Genomic DNA, 19,190 nt, shown 5'->3' with positions numbered 1-19,190 from the left:
ATGCAATTATCCAGCCATGGCTTCCTGTTTCACAGAAATATAAATAGGAAGGAAAACGAAATCATCCTTCACCATCAGAAAAACCAAAGAATATATTTCTGATGTGCAAGCAAAAATATATCGATAGATCAGGCTATGATTGTATATACTGTCACAATATTGGTTATTTTGAAATAGGAATGTTTTTTTCATATTTATTCAACAACAGTTCCACAATAATTATCGCTAAGCTGCACACGGTTAATGGGTAAAATACATTTATTACAGATATTCACAAAATATAGTCATTTATCATGTAGCTGCATGGTTTATAAGTTGGTTTTCCAGCCTGAACAAGCACCAGCTAAAACCATCAGAAATAAAGTCATTTAATAAACTCTTTATCCGATGTTCTGAGATCCTTGATTCTTAATTAAATGTTGGTGTCGTTGTAAGACCACTCAGGTGTGTTCAGCCACTTGTAATGTATAACCTGGCGCGTATCGTGTGTCGCGCGCATCATGTGTCGCGCGCTGGCGGAAGCTCTGCGCACGCGCTGCTTGCTTTTCAGCATGCCTCTGACAGCCATCCAAAGAAGTCAAGAAAGCGTAGATTAAGCTATTTTATTCAGATATGATGACCAGATAAGGAAGTGTGTGGCCTTGCGTGAGCGAGCGAGAGAGCAGCTAGCGCGTGCCCCCCGGGGTCGTCGCGGTTGCTTGGTTGCGCGGTGTTTAACTACTACAGCGGGTCACTTGAAACACAAAAACAAACACGTGTTTATCTGAAGAGGGTCGCCGGCCTTTGTCATGTATATTCTGTCATGAATAGACCATCTGGAGCACCAGCTATCTTACAGAGGAATCGACTTAATTGCCGTTAATTTAATGAAGACTTTCGTGCCTGGGCGCGAAAATTTACGACAGGAGTCGCGTCGTCATGGTAACCGCCCGAAGTTAAACAATAAGCGCGTTTCCTGGCTCGCCTAGAAGTCGCGCTCTGTGTACATACGAGTTTATGATACGAAATGAATAAGAAGGATAAACAGTAATGTGGGGATGGGACGGTGTTTGTAAAAGAAATGGACATGGGATTCAGGAATGGCCGGATGGGTGTAAATATGAGGGGGATTTCGTGAATAACCTGAAGCACGGCACTGGTGTCTTCACATGGCCAAATGGAGAGGTAGGTTTCACTTCACATGTAACATTATATCATTTAATGGTCTGTTGGATCTAAGAGATTAGGTTATACAAACATATATTAAGTAACGGTAAGCTCATTTCGAGAACATCCAATATCACATATTGCACCTGCTAGATATTGATTGCATCTAACAATTAAAATTAACCTAAACAAACAAAAAGCTGTCATAATTTGCACAGTCTCTTGAATTGATATGAAATTATTTGTAACAAAAATACAATACTATAAAAATATGATTTAGATGTATTTAGATTTGTCTTTTTAAAATTGTTTTTGTCTAATTGTTGTCTTATGGTAATTGTTTTTACTTTTTCCATTCTTTTACTTTAAATAATAAATAACATTAGTTTTATAGGCTAGTTTGTTACATATACATATAAATAAGATCCTCTTTCTTAAATTTTTTTATTTGTTAATTTTTCAATTTTCTCAAAATAAACACGAAATGCTAATGTTTCGTAATATAAAATTGAAAATAATAGAAAACAAAAAAGCTCAGATAATACTTAGATGTAGTTAAGGAATACATTTATTTTTTTACATTTATATTTTATTTGCATGTTTTTTTGTACCTAATTCATTTATTCAAGTGGCAGAAATACAACCTTTGATTTAGTTTTTCTAAATATTTTTAAATTGCTCCACTTTTACTGCAAACATTATTGAGTACTTTCCACTTTGACACCAAATTGTCACGTTTCATTCAGTTCTATAAAGGTTCATTTTTTAAGGATCATCGGCATGGAAAAGGCATGTATTCTTGGCCCGATGGGTCCAAATACACAGGAAAGTTTTATCTGAACCGAAAAGAGGGATACGGAGTACAAGTCTTCCCTGACGGATCAACTTTTGAGGTGAATAATTCATAGCTCACTAACAATAAAGCTGTTTTCCCCATATAATACTCACAAAATGTCTTCTACTCATCCGCAGGGTCTGTATCGCGCTGATGAGCGCTTCGGCCCTGGGGTCCTGACGTACCCTGATGGGCGGCAGGATGTGGGCCTTTGGCATAGAGAGAGGCTGCTGCGACTCTGCACCACACTGGAGGGCGGCTTCAGTCTCGAGGACTTCCCAGAACACATGAGCAGGCGGCCTAAGAAACACCTGGAACCACCTCAGCTTCCTGTTGATGTAGAGCCGAGCAGAGACGGCGCTCAGGGTCTGTCCGAGGACGAGGACCGGTTCATTCTGCCTCCAAACATTGAGAGTTATTCTACAGATTCAGACCATCTGCCCGTCCCCAGATGTCTACGCCGGGAACTGGACCTTCACTTTTATGGTACGAGAGACATCAGCACAGAGCAGACGTCACCATCGACAGCCTTGCCTTTACAACAGCGTATGGATGCACACATTCAGAGACACGGGTGAGAAGATTGCTGCTTTGTAACCTGCGCTGTTTCCCAACATGATTTATTAGGTTTTATTTCATTTTAGTATTTAATCAAATTTTGAATTAAATAATTTAAATGAAATTATGAATAATTCATTGTAACGAAACCATATAATTGACACAAAGAAATAAGAATAATAATTTAATCTGCAAAGCACTTGATTTTTAAAAGTAATAGTTTACTTATAAATAATAATAATAAATATTATTATTATTGTTCAGCTGATTAGTTTTTTATTTTATGTTCTGAAGTATATTTTATTCTTGAAGTAAATAAGTAGATATTTTTCAGAATAATGAAGTTAGATTACACACACAAATACACACATATACTTATATATTTATATATATATATATATATATATATATATATATATATATATATATATATATATATATAAATTATATAAACATTATTATAATTATTATAATTTTATATATAAAATTATAATAATGTTATAATAATTATTATAATAATGTTATAATTATAGTTATATTATAAATAATTATAATAATGTAACTTATTTTTGCAATAATGTTTATCAGTATTTGCCCCAAAGAGAGTATTTTATTTTATTTTAAATACATTAATGTTAACAATGTTTATCAATATTCGCCTGAAGAGTCTTTTATTTTACTTTAAATCTATTCATGTAAACAATTTTGCTAATGAACTAACTCACTGACTTTACCTAGCAAATTTGAGGAGGACACATTAGACTGGGATGTCGCTGCAGTGCTGAATATGAACAGGACTCAGTTCGGATCCAAAGGTCCCTTGGAGCTGAACTCAGAGAAAATGATCAAGGAAGCGTCGCATGGCGAATGCAGGAATGTTTATCGATTCCTCAGAGATGGAAAAGTCCATCCTGACGTGAGCGACGCACGTGGACATACGGCTCTCATAGAGGCCACGGTAAGCTACAGTTTTAGCACGATACAATTTTACCATCTAAAATGCTATGTGCTGTGTAGCTTTTACATCCTGGTATTTAATTTAATCTATCTAATCTGTGATTTTTTTGTTGCATTATGTCTATTTTGTGAATATTTTGTCACATAAATAGTGTCTAATATTTGCCAGAAGGTGGCAGCATTGCTTTTTATTTTTCTTAGTTGTGAAGAAACGTTGGCTAAATGGACAAACTACAGGTCTCGGATCTTTAACAACAGTACGCAATGATTTGTTGTGTGTTTTTTGCAGGTTAATGGTCATGATAATGTCATCCACATGCTGTTGGACAGCGGGGCCGATGTTAATAAGTTAAATGATGAAGGCATGTCTGCTCTGGCTGTTTGTCATGTCCTCTACTACCCGCTTCAGTCTTTACATGAGACGCTGGCTGAGCGAGTGACACAGAAGATCAGCCCAGAGCCACAGGTAATAATACAGAGAGGAAGCTTGGGATGCTTTACGGGTATTTTGGTTTACTTGTTTTTCAGATCGCTTTTCTTCTGTTTCTTGCTCCTCCCTTTTTTCTGTCCGTTACGCTTAAGATCAAGCCTCTGGAAGACGTCTCTCGTGAATGCTCTCCAGATCCAATGACAGGAACTCCCAAAGATGAAAGCGGCCATGAGACATTTAAGACACCAAGAGAAAGCGACCAAATTGACCGTAGCCTCGAACCAGAGAACCTCAATAGCTTGGAGAAACTTGAAGCTCGAGAGCAAATAAATGAGGAGATAAATGAAGATGGGCCTGACCAATCAGAAGGCCTCAACAGCTATGAAGAACCTCAGTTTCATCAAATCGATGAAAATGCAGACCCAAACAAGAGGGAAGCTCTTCAACTTGAACTTGAAGAAGACACACAACAAGTTACGGTGTCAAGATATATTCAAGTCTTTGATGATAAAATCCCAGTGGGTTCTGTAACGTGGCGAGAGAAGGAAGCAAAGACAGTGCTTAACTCTGAGGAAGAGGCGGCAAATGATGAAAACATGGAGAGGAGCATCAGATCAGAGGACCCTACTTTTGATTCTGCGTGTTCTGTGGCTAGTTTTCACATTCACGTCACAGAGGAGATCCTGCAGAAGAGTGCTGAGGTTCTGTGCCAGACTGGAACAGTGTCTCCGACAGACACCCAGGAGACAGTCCGGAAAATTGCACTCCTAAAGAAAGAGTTAGTGAACAAATTCCTACTTTTTTTTATTCATCTGAATCTCGCATAAATAAATACAATGTGTGTAATATAAAAGATAAAATGTATAATTGTATATTTTCATGACAACTAAGCATATTTTTGTGAATAAATGTATTATCGATAACTTATATAACTATTTTATAATAATATTATAATAGCATAATTGTTAGGTTAGTTGGCTTCTATTTCTTTAAGATCTGCCGCTGCTGAATGTGATAAGAGTCTGACATGCGTTCTTGTAGTTTCATTTGCGCTTTAATAGGAAACGATGCAGACAACAGCACACCACTGTATTTGAAGAGCACGTGCTACAAGCACAGCATAATGGCTGACAGGACAGGAAAATTAGTTTTTACTGACATATGGCCTGATCTCATCTGACCTCAATTCACTGTTGTTCTACTACAGCTGCCTCATACCGTTTCCGCACTCATTTGACTCATTTGGTTTAAAAAAAAGTACATTAAATATCCACCTTTTTCTTTAATGCAGAAGTAGCAGAAAGTAGTCTTCTGGTTCGTTAGCCTCTATAGATAAATAACGAGGAGATTAAAAGCTTGCGTCAATGGTGAAACCGTTTGCACTTCAATCCAGTGTGATCATAAGTAAGACGACACATTAAAATAATACGGTAAGACACACCAGTTTTCAGTAGCAATCAGCTATGAATAGCTGGATGCTAGGCCCGTAGAATTTATAAATGGAAAATTGTTACGTCGAGAAAAGGTGGATAACGGGCAAGCTATTGTTTGCTCGTGTTATTATTTGGAAGGTTGTTGCTTTGTAATTGAAGATTGCCTATCGTGACAGACACAGGAATCGATGGACTACAATTAAGCTTCTTTTGGAGAGAGGAGCAGACCCCAACGCCTCTACCGTCCCAATGCCCATCGTCTTCCTGGCTATCAAAGCTGCCCATGTCAAGGGCGTCCGTCGTCTACTGGAGTGTGGAGCTCGTACAGACATACCTCTACCTCCAGAGGTACGTTAAATGAAATCGCATTTAATTTAATTTAATTTAAAATGCATGTATATTGACAACCACATCATTTAAACCATAAATAATAATTAAATCTTCAAAGATTTATAAGTAATTAGCAAATATTGACAGTGCGTTTAAAATAGCAGTATAAAAACAATAATCTAATACTAGTATTTTAAAAGATTCTTACCAACCGACCTACTAAATTTTAATGTAATATCGACAGCAAGGCATCTGTTCTTCTTTTTGTGTTCATTTCAGCAAAAGGGTCTGTATCCTCTTCACATAGCAGCGGGGTTAGCCGGAGCAGAGGGTCCTGAAATCACTGAGCTCCTCCTGCATGCTCTGGCAGATCCTGACGTCAAAGCTCAGGATGCCCATGAAGTCTATCAGCTTGATAAGGTCTGAGTAAAAGTTTTGTGTAAATATACTGCATCACAAATTTTTATTTGTCTGTAATCAAAGAACCATAAACCCTCAGGACATGTTCGAGCCCTTTACAAATCAGCATCTCATGGCCTCTGGACCCCTGGATAAGTTCAGTGAAGCCCCTGTTGAACTTCCACAGGAAGTCGGGAGGACACCGCTACATGTGGCTTGCCAAAGAGACAGCGATTATACAGTAAGAATACAATGCAGTTGAGGTCAAAAGTTTACAACCCCCTTTCAGGATCTGCTAAATATTTGCCAGGTGTGAAAACTTTTGAACAGAATCGAGATGTGTACATTTGTCTTATTTTGTCTAAATATCATATTTATTTTCATTTAGCACTGCCCTTCAGAGGCTACAGGAGATAGTTACATGTTTCCCAGAAGACAAAATCAGTCAAATTTACCGTGCTCATCAAATTCTACAGTTTTTCTCTTAATGCGTCGTTTTCCTTCTGGAGCATGAGTGAATGTTTGAACCTTCTGTACTAGCTGCATAAAAGTCCCTCGTGTCCTCGGTGTGAAAAGATGGATCCCAAAATTATACAGTTAGCGTTGGAAAGGCTTCAAATACACAAAATGCTCAAAAAATCAAAGAGACTGTGGGAGCTGAAGGTTTTTTCTGTAGAACAGCAGGCAGAAACAAGAGACTTATGAACAACTATCACTAAACAAGCATTTCAAACAGTAATAACACACTAAAGCAGCACAGTATTAAAAAGCAAGGGGATGTAAACTTTTGTACTTTTTATAAATTCAGCTATTATGCTGGACTATATGTTAACATATTTTATGTGAAATATCTTATTCAGGTCAGTGTTAAATAATAATATGCATTATGTTTGATTCTTTTGTAAACTGTAAACTGTATATACACTAAAACAGCACAATACTCCTAAGGTTTTAATTTCCATATATAATTTTATTCTTACTATAATAACTATTGCATAATGACTTAGCTTCCTGTCTCCTCTACACTATCCAATCATAATAAAGGCAAAAAACGCCTAAAATATATAAATTATTTGCTAATTAGTAGATAAAGTAATATTTATAATTTATAAAAGTCTTAAAGAAATGCATAAAATGTCATTTTCAATAGAGCATTCCATTCAATTATTTGTGCAATATAATAAAAAGAAGCCTTATTTTTCTTTCAGAATGCTAGAGATGTGGTGGCGCTTCTCCTTTCTCATAACGCAAACCCCAACTATGTGTGGAGTGGCCATTCACCCCTATCTCTGGCCATCTTGAGCGGCAACGACCTTGTATGTAATCATTTTTGACATCATTTCTTCCGACTGAATCATTTGTAGTGCTGCTATTTGCAAGGAATCATCTTTTATGGCGTAATTAAACGCTGTCTATTCAAAGGCACAGAATGAATGTGGAATAATAAGTCATCACTGAAGGATGAGGGTGAGAACTCTATGGCATTGCGCCGACGTGCTGTGTATATTAACGCTGTTTTCCCAGGCTGTGGATGAACTGCTAGCTGGAGGGGCTGATCCTAATCTTCCTCTCACTCGTCATGTGGGCAGCGCTCTCTGTGCCCTTGCCAACATCAGATACGACCGTGGGCCACATCCACGCAACCAAGTCAAGCTGGTGATCTTCTTCAACTAATTATCCTACGTAGTCCCATGGGAAAATACGTGACTGCGCATATTCGAAATATATTCCTGCAATGTTGCTCTGTAGTTGCACTATGCATTGCAATGTAAAAGTCGAAAGGCTTTTAGGCTTAGTTAGACGTTTTGGTTGATTTCACTGAATCATTTCGTACAGATTTATATGCATTTATTTTTACAACAATAAAACGACTAGTTTTCCATATATTTTATGAAAATATAATAATAATATTATGTCTATTTAAAATTATTTAATATTTTTGTGCAATATATATATAGAATATAAATATAAATATAAAATAAATAGAACATTTATATTAATTAAAATATATTAATATAAATCAAAATCATTTTGAACAATAATCCAAAATCATTCTAAAATTAGAGTGAATATGTTTAAAAGGTAGTTTTTCTTTTGAAAAATGTGTTTTATTTATATAAAGTAAGACATTAAATTAAATTTAGATATTTTAAACACACACACACACACACACATATATATATAGTTGTGTGTGTCATTATGATTATATAATTATATGTATAGTTAATAAATTATAAATAATGTTATTAAACGATAAAAATATCTTTATATAACAGTATATAATAATGTAACAACAAAATAATAATATAATTATTGTATTGTAAAAATACATTTTATAAAATAGAACATTATTTGAATATATGCTGGACTTTTTAAGCTATTAAAGCATCATCTGTATTCATCAATATTTAAAAATAAGTGTCACTCAGTAGAAACTAGAAACTGGAAATGGTGTCAGAAATTAAACACCTTAGGGCAAAAATAGCAGCAAAAATGACAGACATATCAATGAAAATCAAAATAAGAGACTAAATTGGCCCCTTAAGGAATTCCTTTTTGATATTTGTAACACTGAAATGAATTATTCTCATCATTCAAATCGAGAATGAGAAATTAGAATTGAATTACATATTATATATAAATATTGAACTATTTTAAATAATAGGTTCACACCCTATATTTTTAATATGATTAGAAAAAAATCTGTAGATAGAAAAAAAATACTAAAACAGTTACAGTCATGGCTAAAAACATTGGCACCCTTCGTAAATATGATTAATAAAATTAATAATATTTTACAATCGTAATAATAAAAAATTATAGATTTTTATTTACATAAATCACAAAAATTTAACCTTTTACTGGATAATAATGGATCATTTAAAGGGGAGGGAATCATTATGAAATACATGTTTGAAAAAAATATTTCTGAAAGGCAGCAAAAGATAATTGAGCGGCTTTAAGAAAAGAGAATTGAAAATTCCCATTTAAACCATCAGGGCAATAATTAATAATTTCCAAACATATTCAGACATATTCAATTGTGGTTAGACAAAAAAAAGAAAAAGAGCTTTTTAGCAGCAAACACTCAAGAAGGTTTGGTGAACACAGGGATATAAGTACCCCATGTGTACAATAAAATATACTGCTGTATTTTTGATGTTGTAGACCTATATTTCTGCTGGGGGTCCTCAACATCTTGTTTAGACACATGACATTATGGATTCTATCAAATACCAACAGATAAATAAACCAATAAGTGATCGACTCTGTTAGAAATCTTATAATGGGCTATGTTTGGGTCTTCTAACCATACAGTAATCCAAACACAAACCCGAGCGCTAAACCAAGCTTTTGCTGGCCATTCCAGTCCTCTGACCTGAACCCTGTAGAAAATGATTGAGGTGAACTGAAGAGAAGAAGCACCGACATGGAGCTGGGAATCTAAAGGCTCTGAAGTGATTCTGGATGAAAGAATGGTCTCTGAACTCGTGTCAGGTGTTCGCTAACCTCATCAGACATTTTAGGAGAAAATCTAGAGCTGTTAAACTGGCAAATGGAGGTTTCAAAAAGTATTGAATAAAAGGGTGCCGTTAATTGAGGCCAGTGTGTATAAGAGAAACACATTTATTGCAAAACGATATTTCTCATTGTCCGTTGAAAGGTTAGATTTTTGTGAAAAAAAAAGATATACATCAAAAGGAGTAACAAAGCAGATCATTTTCACAGCCTTCTTTGATCATATTTACCAAGGGTGCCAATATTTTTGGCCATGACAGTATATATCCACTGATGCATTGGGCCGTGTTATGCTTTTAATGTTTTGCAGAAAACATATGCCCATTCATGTTTTTCCTCACAAGGTTGAGTTATTATTCGAGTCACGTTCGGGATCAATTAAGCTCCTCGGAGGCTTGTCGATCAAGGAAATAGAGAAAAATAAATGTAGTTATTTCTAATCACTGCGCTCTCTTTGTTTCTGTTTGACTTGGTTAAGCTGGAGAAGTTGATGAAAGCGGGCGCTGACGTCCTCATGCCTGTCGCGGTGGGCGAGGGCCGCAGGTGCGCTGTGGGAACCGCCGTGGATTATGCGCACTGCGCATTCCAACAGGTGCAGCTTTTCATCGCCCGTTCATCGCGTGTTCCAGATCATCTGAAATCTCATTTATCACCTCAACCAATTACGCTCCGCTCACCAGACCAGTTTCCGCTTTCCCAACAGAACCAGCGCATGGCCCACACCCCGTACCATGCCCTCAACAAGCGTGAGAGACAAGCCTATAACGCCCGCCGGCAGTTGCTAGGCCTCATGGGAGATCTGCTGAGACAGGCGATGATGAGAATGGAGAAGGAACGGAGCCAAGATGTGCTCGGTGAGACTGGCCGATCGTTTCTATAAATGCGCGGTGCTTTATGGATTTTGTCTCACTGCCATCAGGGTTTGTGCAACCGTTCGAAGGAGTTTGTGTCCTATCGACTGAAATCGCTGGCTGCTAATTTGTGTGTTTGTCTGTTGTTTGAGGTGTTACTATCTAGCATTAGCCAGATTGTTATTTATTTTAGTAGTAGTATATGTAGTAATTAGATAGATTACAAATAAAAATGTATGTATATTTTTTAGAAACATCAACCTTAATAATTTATGAATAGATTTTATAGGTATTTTTTATACTACTTATATTTAAACGATTAATCGTTACCCAGCACTTGTAAAATACAAGTGTTAAGCATTCCTGTTGGCTGAGTTAACAAGATGTCATAATAGTATGCAATTTAATAATAATTTATTTATAATAATAATAATAATTTATTAATAATAATTCTTTATATGGTAAATAAAAACAATGTATACGCCTAATATGCATTCCTGTTTATTATAGTGTGTGATTTTGAATTATTATTAATAATAAATAACAACAGTGATATGGTAAGGAGCATATAAAATTATTCTGTGTATTATACATTTAAAAAACCCAAATTTGTATAATATGAAATTATAAATAATTCTAAAATACATAAAAATAACTAATAATATACAATTTATATAACATTTTGATTCATGTAAGATAAATGGGGGTTATTTCAAATATGCGCCGCAGCAATATGGTTACAGCAGCATGTTGTGGATGTATCGGCAGCAGCAAGTCTGTACTTGGATTTCATCGAACATTACTTATATACATGCCTGATGTTTTTTGCTTATTATAGCATCATCTGTATTTGACAAAAACAAAACCGACTTCAAGTGTCACAGGTGGCTAATTTCTGTGTTTATCTGTTGTTTGAGGTGTCAGTCCCACAGAGAAGCCTCTGTATCCTGGATCAGGAGCAACACCGGCTCCTGACGAGAACAGCAGGACTTCCTTTAATAAAAGCATCAGTCAGAGAGCGCAGAGGTACTTAATACAGCACAGAGTTGCAAAGTGATTTTTTTTGCGTTAACAGCGTCTGTGGTTTTGATTTCAGGAAGCCTCGCTTCAGATATTGCTACGCGTGCGGCCGTTCGGTGGGTGTGCAGCTGTCCACCTGCAGCCGCTGTCGTGAGGTCTTTTACTGTAGCAAGACCTGCAAAACCAAAGCGTGGGACGAGCGTCATAGAGACGAGTGTGTCCGTGCGCCAGGTGGGTACTAGGTCGAAAAACACTTACCCAAGGTGACTTCTTCATGCATATTGATGATGTGAACGTATCATGTTAATGCACCATTACTGTAATGTGAAAAGATTGAATTCTTATGAATGTTATACATAACAATAATCCTTCTCAGACGCAATTATTCTTTAAAAAAGTATTTTGGATATTATTAAAACGACCACGTGTCACACATGGACTCTTTTGTTGTTGTTTTGTCCCGTGCCATGTGTTCTGTGTGACCTACTTTCTGTTAATTGTCTAATTTGTCGTCAGCTGTGTCTTATTAGTTCAGTCAATTCCTGTGTGTATTTAAGTTCCAGTTCACGTCGGTGCTCGTCCTTATTGCGTGTGGTTTTGTGTCCTGTCTGCCTGCCTGCCGATCAGCCTTTAACTTTATTCATTATTTCGTTCCTAGTAGATTAAAACTGTTTAAGTTTATTTTTCCTTGTTGAGTGCTCTCTCTCGCTAACCGCACCATGATGCATTTTGTGGCAGAATATGGGACATTATAGAAATTCTAGTAGTCTTTTTCAGAGAATACTATATATATATATATATATATATATATATATTTTTTTTTTTTTTTCAAATCATAAAAATATAGATTTTATTTATATATATATATATGAAAATTTATTTATATATAATGAAAAAGTGTTATTTGTATTTTACTATTTTTATTTGTTTTTTTATTTTTGTATTTTTCACTAAAAAATACATTTGACTCTGAAAAGAGATTAAACGGAAAGTTTTAAGTCAACGTTAGAAACATATTCATCGAGTCAACATAGAATGTATTACACACAAACATTAAGGCTACAATGGCCTAACATAAACTATGGAACATAAAAGAAGATATTTTGAAAAAACATTGTTCATACAGTGATAGTCACTGATAACCAAAACAGCTTTGTTACCATCAGTCTCCAAAATACCTTGATAAAGAATGAAAGAATGAAAATGATATCATACTAATGAATGGAAATGCAGTTTTCAGTAAATTGCCCATTCTATATTTTTGTCTCTTGCTAAACACTTTCTTCTTTTGCCATTTTGAAGCAATACTTACAACCTACATCATAAATGTATTTTTGACATTTTGTCTATATAAAAAGCTGAAATTATCTTCCTTAAGTTATCTAAATGTGCATCAATGACTTTACAAATAAATGATTATATAAATAAATTACTTTACTGCATTGTATCATCTTTAAACCACACAGAAGGTTTGTAAGCACTATAGGAAGCAGACACTGAAAATCAGTTGTGCAGAGAGTGAGCAGAGGATTTGTTTTTAAAACAGACAGGACATCTTATGGGATTTAAAGTATAAAATGAGAAATGACCCCCTCCTGCAGTGGTCTGTTCCTGCGAGAATATAACGAGTCTCCAGTAACAACAGTGTTATTTAAGAAGTGTTTGTGAGATAAAGGCCACACTTCTAGAACAAATGAGGCCAGAATCGGAGCGCCAGAGAATCACACTGGAGGTTCAGCAGGGCATCGAAGAACCTGGCAGTACCTGATTGCTGTATATTTAGGGTGTTCAGTGTGTGCTTTTCTCTGGAGGATTCGTCTAGCTACCGTTTCTGCTCAAAATGCAGGTCCAAACAAGGCTTTACAGCCTCCAAACAATAGTCTTTCTACAAAAAATATTGCTTTATCAGTTGTCAATTCATTTGCCAGCTATTGGAAGTGTAATCTCAAAATGTTTAAAGGCGTAGTTCACCCCAAAATAACAATTCTGTCATTCATTTTTCACCCTCGTGTTGTTTCCAAACCCTTAAGAAGTCTTCAGAACACAAATAAACACATTTCTGATGAAATACATTGGTTAAACAGGACGTAACATCAGTAGCTCAACTTTGCAACGCTATGACTAAAATAACACAATATACTCAACCATTCTTTTCCCCAAACTTCCGCCATTTTGGAGAGCAATGCATACACACGCAGGATGTCGGTTTATTACAGCGATGAACTAATGCTTAATGTTTTGTTGGGTTTTCACAGTGGTCAGTGGAGAAGGCAGCAGGGATAAATGCGCATCTGTTGGTCCATATTCACCCCTGTCCACCAGAGACGCTAAAGACAAGACCTTCCACCTCGGCGTGACCCCAGAAATACAGGAATATGACCTGAATGAAAATTACAGCTTTATTTAGACTTGTACAAAGGCCTGCCGAACGTAAGTTGTGCGAAAGGTTGTGGCTTTACATTAACATTTTTAAAACTAATAGACACGAGCAAGTTCAAAGTCTGAAAACGTATTTAAAAACACAGACAGCATCCATTTAGTTTGAACAACTGTGCAGTTTATTACGTAAAACGGACCAAATTTACAAATTCATACCTCAAATAAAATGCTAGTGCTGAAATATAACAAAATCAAATGTTTCATAACACACATCTCTGCTTCTCTCGAATGAGCGTGCGCTCAGTCGGTCACTGTCATAGGAAACACATTACGCTTGTGTTTGAGCCCTTCTCAATGTCCATTCATTGAGTCATGCGATCGAGTAAGAGTATACAGTGTGCTTTTCATTTATACCGGACAACCGAATACAAAAAAAACGAGCCTTCCTGTGACAGAGATCGTACACTACATCATGTATATTCTCAACCGCGTTTACATTCCACAAACTTTTTACATTTCGCATCTGACAAAACCCGGTCCTTGTGGATTCAGCTCTAGTTGTGCATCGAAAAAAAAAAAGGAACAATATCAGAAACATGAAGATCGTTTGACACCTTTATATGCGACATTTAGGGACTAGATGTTGGTATTGTGCAAGATATTTTGTAGGGATCTTTTTGTTTTTTTCAGAAAGTTCAGAAATACCGTAACGCTGCGCTCTGTGTTTGAAAACATCTCTGCCACAGGTTTAATTAATTACATTGCTCTGAAATCAGAATCGTAAAATTGTCGTTAAGCTTTCATTAAAAGTGACAGTTTTTATTTTAAAAGTACATTCTGTAAATGACTGCTTCCCATTGGCTTTGGTTATAATGAAATTCCATTCAAGGCAAATCATATCATTCAAGGCTGACACATGCTTCTATTTAACTTGCTCCAGAAGTGACATTACGAGCAATAACATAGCCATGAGCTTCCAAATGCAAGTTAAGGGTTCGCATCGGGTGATGTAATATTTTGTGCATTCGTGTCCTTTGGACGTTTATTATTTTCCGTGTATATTTCAAGAAAAGAGAATAATCATGTTCGGGTCAATTCTTCACACCAACATCAGAGAAACGTTTTTTTGCATTAAAATAAAGCTTATTTTGGGGGGGCAGTATAAAAATTTGTATGTATTAATAAGAATAATCGTAATTTTTGACAATTATTGCATAACTAAAACATGATTTGCCTCATGTTGCTTAAAATCTTAATCAAATCCATGGAAAGCAACCCCTAAATCGAATACAAATGATAATACTTGTAATAATTGGACTTGCTTATTGTAGGAATGGTTAGAGGTTTTTTAATGGAAAATGTAAAAAATGTAATTAAGATTTCTCTTTTGATGTTGGTGTTAAAAAAAAAAAAGACATTTCCAAACCCTTGTGTGTGAAATTCATCAATTATTGCAGCTTGCTACCATACAAAATAATTACATACTAAACCAATGAATTACAGTTCATTGAAAAAAAACTCCCAAAAAACAACATTACATAATTTCTCAGATATTCTGAAATTTCGTATTTCAATTTATATCCATGCCATAGATCATACATTTTGTAATCTAAAAGGGATCAGACTGATGCAGTGTTTTGTAATTATGATCGTCTGTGAAATATTTAAGACAAAAAGAACAGTTGTGCAAAGACAAACTTACGTAACTCAAGCATGATGAAATGAAACACGAGGTGTCTTGGTGACTGTGTGACTTTAAGAGCAAATAACTGTGGGTAAGTCGCTTAGGTGGCTGAGAACCTCGTATTGTAAATCTAAACCAGAATTCTTCCCATCCAGTTCATCTTTTTACATTCAAAGGTAAAAAAGCAAGATGTAAATTGATGTAACAAGTCAGCGTTTCAATCTGACGTATATTACAAAACAAAAATACACAGAAATAAAATTCCTTTTTCACCTATTCTCATGTCGTATTCCAGAGGAATTCAAATGTCCATTCACTCAAAAGGTTTCTTTTTTTTCGTTTGGCAACATTTAAGCTCACCTTTTCTCATTTTTCCCTATTCCTTTTCTTTTGAAACATTCCTTGTCCTATCCCAAATTTCCTGACCCAGATCCCAAAGTTCGATTTAGCATTTTCATAATCGTCTCAGCAGTAGAGTTGCGAGTAACAGAAGCAGTAAGATGACTGAAGGCTGAATCTGGTTTCCGGATCCTTTGACTCTTTTGTTTTCAGGGCCATATGCGTAGAGTTTTGGCCTGTCCGTTTTCGGACCAAAAACCGGAGGTCTACCCCGAACACACAGGTGATCCGCACACATGCCACTTCCCGAGCCGCTGAAATCATCACCTAGAGACACATTATGGAAAAAACATGATGATTATTTTGGTGCAAAAAAGGTCACGGAAGTAATGGTTGCTATGGTGTCTAATTTACATGAAACTCCAGCATAGCACAGACAAACTCATTCAGCCCTAGAACGGTGCAAAATTTTGCATCATTGAGCCCCATTCATATAACAGTATTAAAGCATACTTAACTAGTGTATTGACTAAATTTGGGAAATTTTTTCACGTTTCATGAAGACAATTGTATAATCATGTAATTTAGTTAGCGCTTTAGCCTCTTACTTGTATCTTGGAAATCTACATCGTTGCCATCGTGGGCGTTTTTCAGGCGGTTTGACATGATCTTCAGCAGCATGATCTGTTGACGTATAGTCCTGTCAGGCTTGGTGATGTCGATCTCCACCTCTGGGTTATTAATCTGATTGGCTAGCCCGTCGCCCATGACCTCTGGGAGGTAACTGCAGAAAAAGCAATTTTCCAGAACCATTTCAATCACGCAGATTTTGTTAATAGCTCTTATATTACATTTTTAACCATTTGCAACCTTTCGCTAAGTAATATCCAGGCTTGTACAAGCTTATACAAACTTGATTATAATGCGTCGTGCTATGCAAAACATGTTTTTTTAAATGCATTTCTAAGGCATTTCTGATTGGTTTTTAGCACGTTGCAAAAGAGTTTGGTTTTTAATGCATTTCTGCGTGGTTGCTAGGGTCTAGGTTGTTGCGTTGCTATGGTTTTAGCAACTAGTATATTGTGATGGCATTCTGATTGGTTTGCTATGTGGTTGCTAGGGTGTTTTAGCTTTGTCACCAAGTAGTGTCTGTAGGGTTTTTATTCGTTGTCTGTATATGGACCATAATTATGAGCAACAGAATTAAGAATGCTTGCGTTAGCAAACACCACTAATCACATACCAGTATGCATTAATTACCCCCATGAGATTGCTAGTTTGATTATACAGAGCTAATAGGTATTAATGATGACTAAAAATAAAGGTTTCTTGGCTGTACTTACTCAAATCTTTTCACACAAATGAAGATAAACCTCATCCAGTGATTAATCACTTCTGATGACTTTGGGCAATGGGAGTTCAGCTCTGTGGCAGGGATACCTAAACAATCAATTTAACGACTCGGGCCGCAAAAAAAGGATGGATGCAGTTTTCAGAAGTCTGCTAACACTGACCATGAGTAACGATCTATAAATTCAAATGTTTGTTCATCTCAAAAGTCAACCAAATCCTTGCACATGCAATTACATGTGATGACGAGCTGAACGGATACCTTTCATCTATAGATTAAATAGTTTTGCCCTAAAGTTGTAATACCTTGATTTGCTGATGCCATTCCAACATTTGTCTCCGTTGTTTGATGATGCTGTTTTACCACTGCACAGAGCCGAGGGTAGTTGGATCCAGTAAAACTGCATTTCTTTCAGTTTACTGGACACGTCTGTGACCTGGGAATTGCACACATACTTCACTAACAATGTATAAAATTCATAAAAGTTGACCAAAAGTGGACACCACCACACATACACACACCTGCACCTCCAGTCTGGCTGCAGATTTGGGACTGGGTTTGTATTCCAGGGCAGTAACTGTACTTGCTTTCTTTTTCGGCTCCTCAGATATCGAACTTGGTGTTCCTTCTTCACCACGGTCCCCACAGGCCTTGAAAACCTGAAACGCAACACAAACTTAGTTGTGTGTAAACAATCCTTTTGTGATCAATAAATCTTTATACTGTTCAAACTGACACCTCACATCTGAATCCAACCCACTCGTTTTAAATAGGTGCTTAATTTCAGTGTCCTAACCTTGCTTGTATAGATCTCCATGTTCTCCTGCATGGTGAGGACAGCCTCTGAGATTCTCACAGGAATTGAATAGATTACCGTGTCCATACTGGGTTCGGCACCAAAACTTGACGCCACCTGTAGCATGGTTTCTGATTGAGGAAAACAGAGTGTGTGAATGAATGATCAGTGCCAATTATGTTTCATGTCCGAAATATATAGCAAAGTGACACCAGTATTTAGTGGGATGCAACAGAAACAGAAATCAAGCAACCAGCAAAAGAGTAGGAGTTTGTGTCGTAATATCTCTGCTTTACCTATAAGGCTCTGCCACTCGGTGTCCAAGTCAGCCTGATTAGCCAGGCAGCCCTTCATGACATTCTTGCAGTAATTGATGCAAGGTTTGACTGATCCCAGACCTCTGCAATGAGGGCAGTACACCAGTTTCATAATGGCACGATTACACTCCAGGCTCAAAGGAACCTGTGGGAAAAGTGACCATTAGGCATTTATCCATGAGCTAAGACTATTGTGAGCAAGGCAATTAACACAGCATCACTTCGGGAGAATTGTTCCTGTAATAAAAGCACTGCAAGTCCTTTTAGCATCAGCTGAACAAGTGTGTTATCATTTTCCATGAATGTTGATGAAGCTAGTTTAATCAACTTTTAAGTAACTTTGAAGCTACAGCGTGATTACTCTACATTCCAAAGTTGCCTTTTCCAAAAGATTTTAGTTTAATTGTTTTACTGCGTCCGTGCGTGAACCTGCTACTTATGCTACTAATGCAAACAGCTACTAAATGCATTCATTTTTAATTCTAATCCTTGGAATGTGCCATACAGTGGATTCAGATTTTACATATGTCAACATAAGACCACTTAAACAAGACACGCAATATTCCAAACTGATATATTCCCAACATCAGCAAGATTTTAGGCCTGCTTAGCAGGAATCTCCCGAGAGTTTGTCGCCAGGAGACAGAATCCAATTCTGTAAAAAATCCCTTAAAGAACGGAGAGAGGTACCATTGCGCCCTACTTTCATTTGTCAAAGCAGCAGGGAGTTCTAAGTAAGGGTAGGGTAGTCACTAAGGACTTGGACTAATTTTCCTTGTGTGGGTTTGGGGCAAATATCTTTGGGAATGCTGCTGTGTAGTCATTTGTCTTGATGTCGTAGATCCA

General features: G+C 36.5%; 2 protein-coding genes across 2 annotated transcripts in view; one reads left to right on the top strand and one right to left on the bottom strand.

Moving 5' to 3' along the window:
- The first annotated feature begins 545 nt into the window (after positions 1-545).
- ankmy1 (ankyrin repeat and MYND domain containing 1) lies at positions 546-15,389 on the top strand. Its single transcript, XM_043223925.1, has 16 exons — positions 546-1,164; positions 1,893-2,039; positions 2,119-2,555; positions 3,278-3,497; positions 3,786-3,962; positions 4,079-4,704; positions 5,536-5,707; positions 5,969-6,109; positions 6,189-6,329; positions 7,297-7,404; positions 7,613-7,744; positions 10,086-10,199; positions 10,311-10,461; positions 11,376-11,484; positions 11,555-11,709; positions 13,734-15,389. The coding sequence occupies exons 1-16, from the start codon at positions 1,030-1,032 to the stop codon at positions 13,883-13,885; spliced, it is 3,117 nt and encodes a 1,038-aa protein (XP_043079860.1). The 5' UTR covers positions 546-1,029; the 3' UTR covers positions 13,886-15,389.
- The window catches only part of gpc1a (glypican 1a), a 25,152-nt gene continuing 21,250 nt past the window's right edge, over positions 15,289-19,190 (bottom strand). Inside the window, exons 4-9 of the mRNA XM_043223929.1 lie at positions 18,324-18,489; positions 18,028-18,158; positions 17,753-17,890; positions 17,537-17,667; positions 16,489-16,664; positions 15,289-16,207 (exon numbers count right to left, since the gene is read on the bottom strand). Coding sequence (XP_043079864.1) covers positions 15,996-16,207; positions 16,489-16,664; positions 17,537-17,667; positions 17,753-17,890; positions 18,028-18,158; positions 18,324-18,489 — 954 coding nt within the window. The 3' untranslated portion in view covers positions 15,289-15,995. The remainder of the gene's footprint in view (positions 16,208-16,488; positions 16,665-17,536; positions 17,668-17,752; positions 17,891-18,027; positions 18,159-18,323; positions 18,490-19,190) is intronic.

This window comes from Puntigrus tetrazona, chromosome 22 (genome assembly GCF_018831695.1).
Source record: "Puntigrus tetrazona isolate hp1 chromosome 22, ASM1883169v1, whole genome shotgun sequence".
NCBI lineage: Eukaryota > Metazoa > Chordata > Actinopteri > Cypriniformes > Cyprinidae > Puntigrus > Puntigrus tetrazona.
This window is presented reverse-complemented; position numbering and strand designations above follow the sequence as displayed.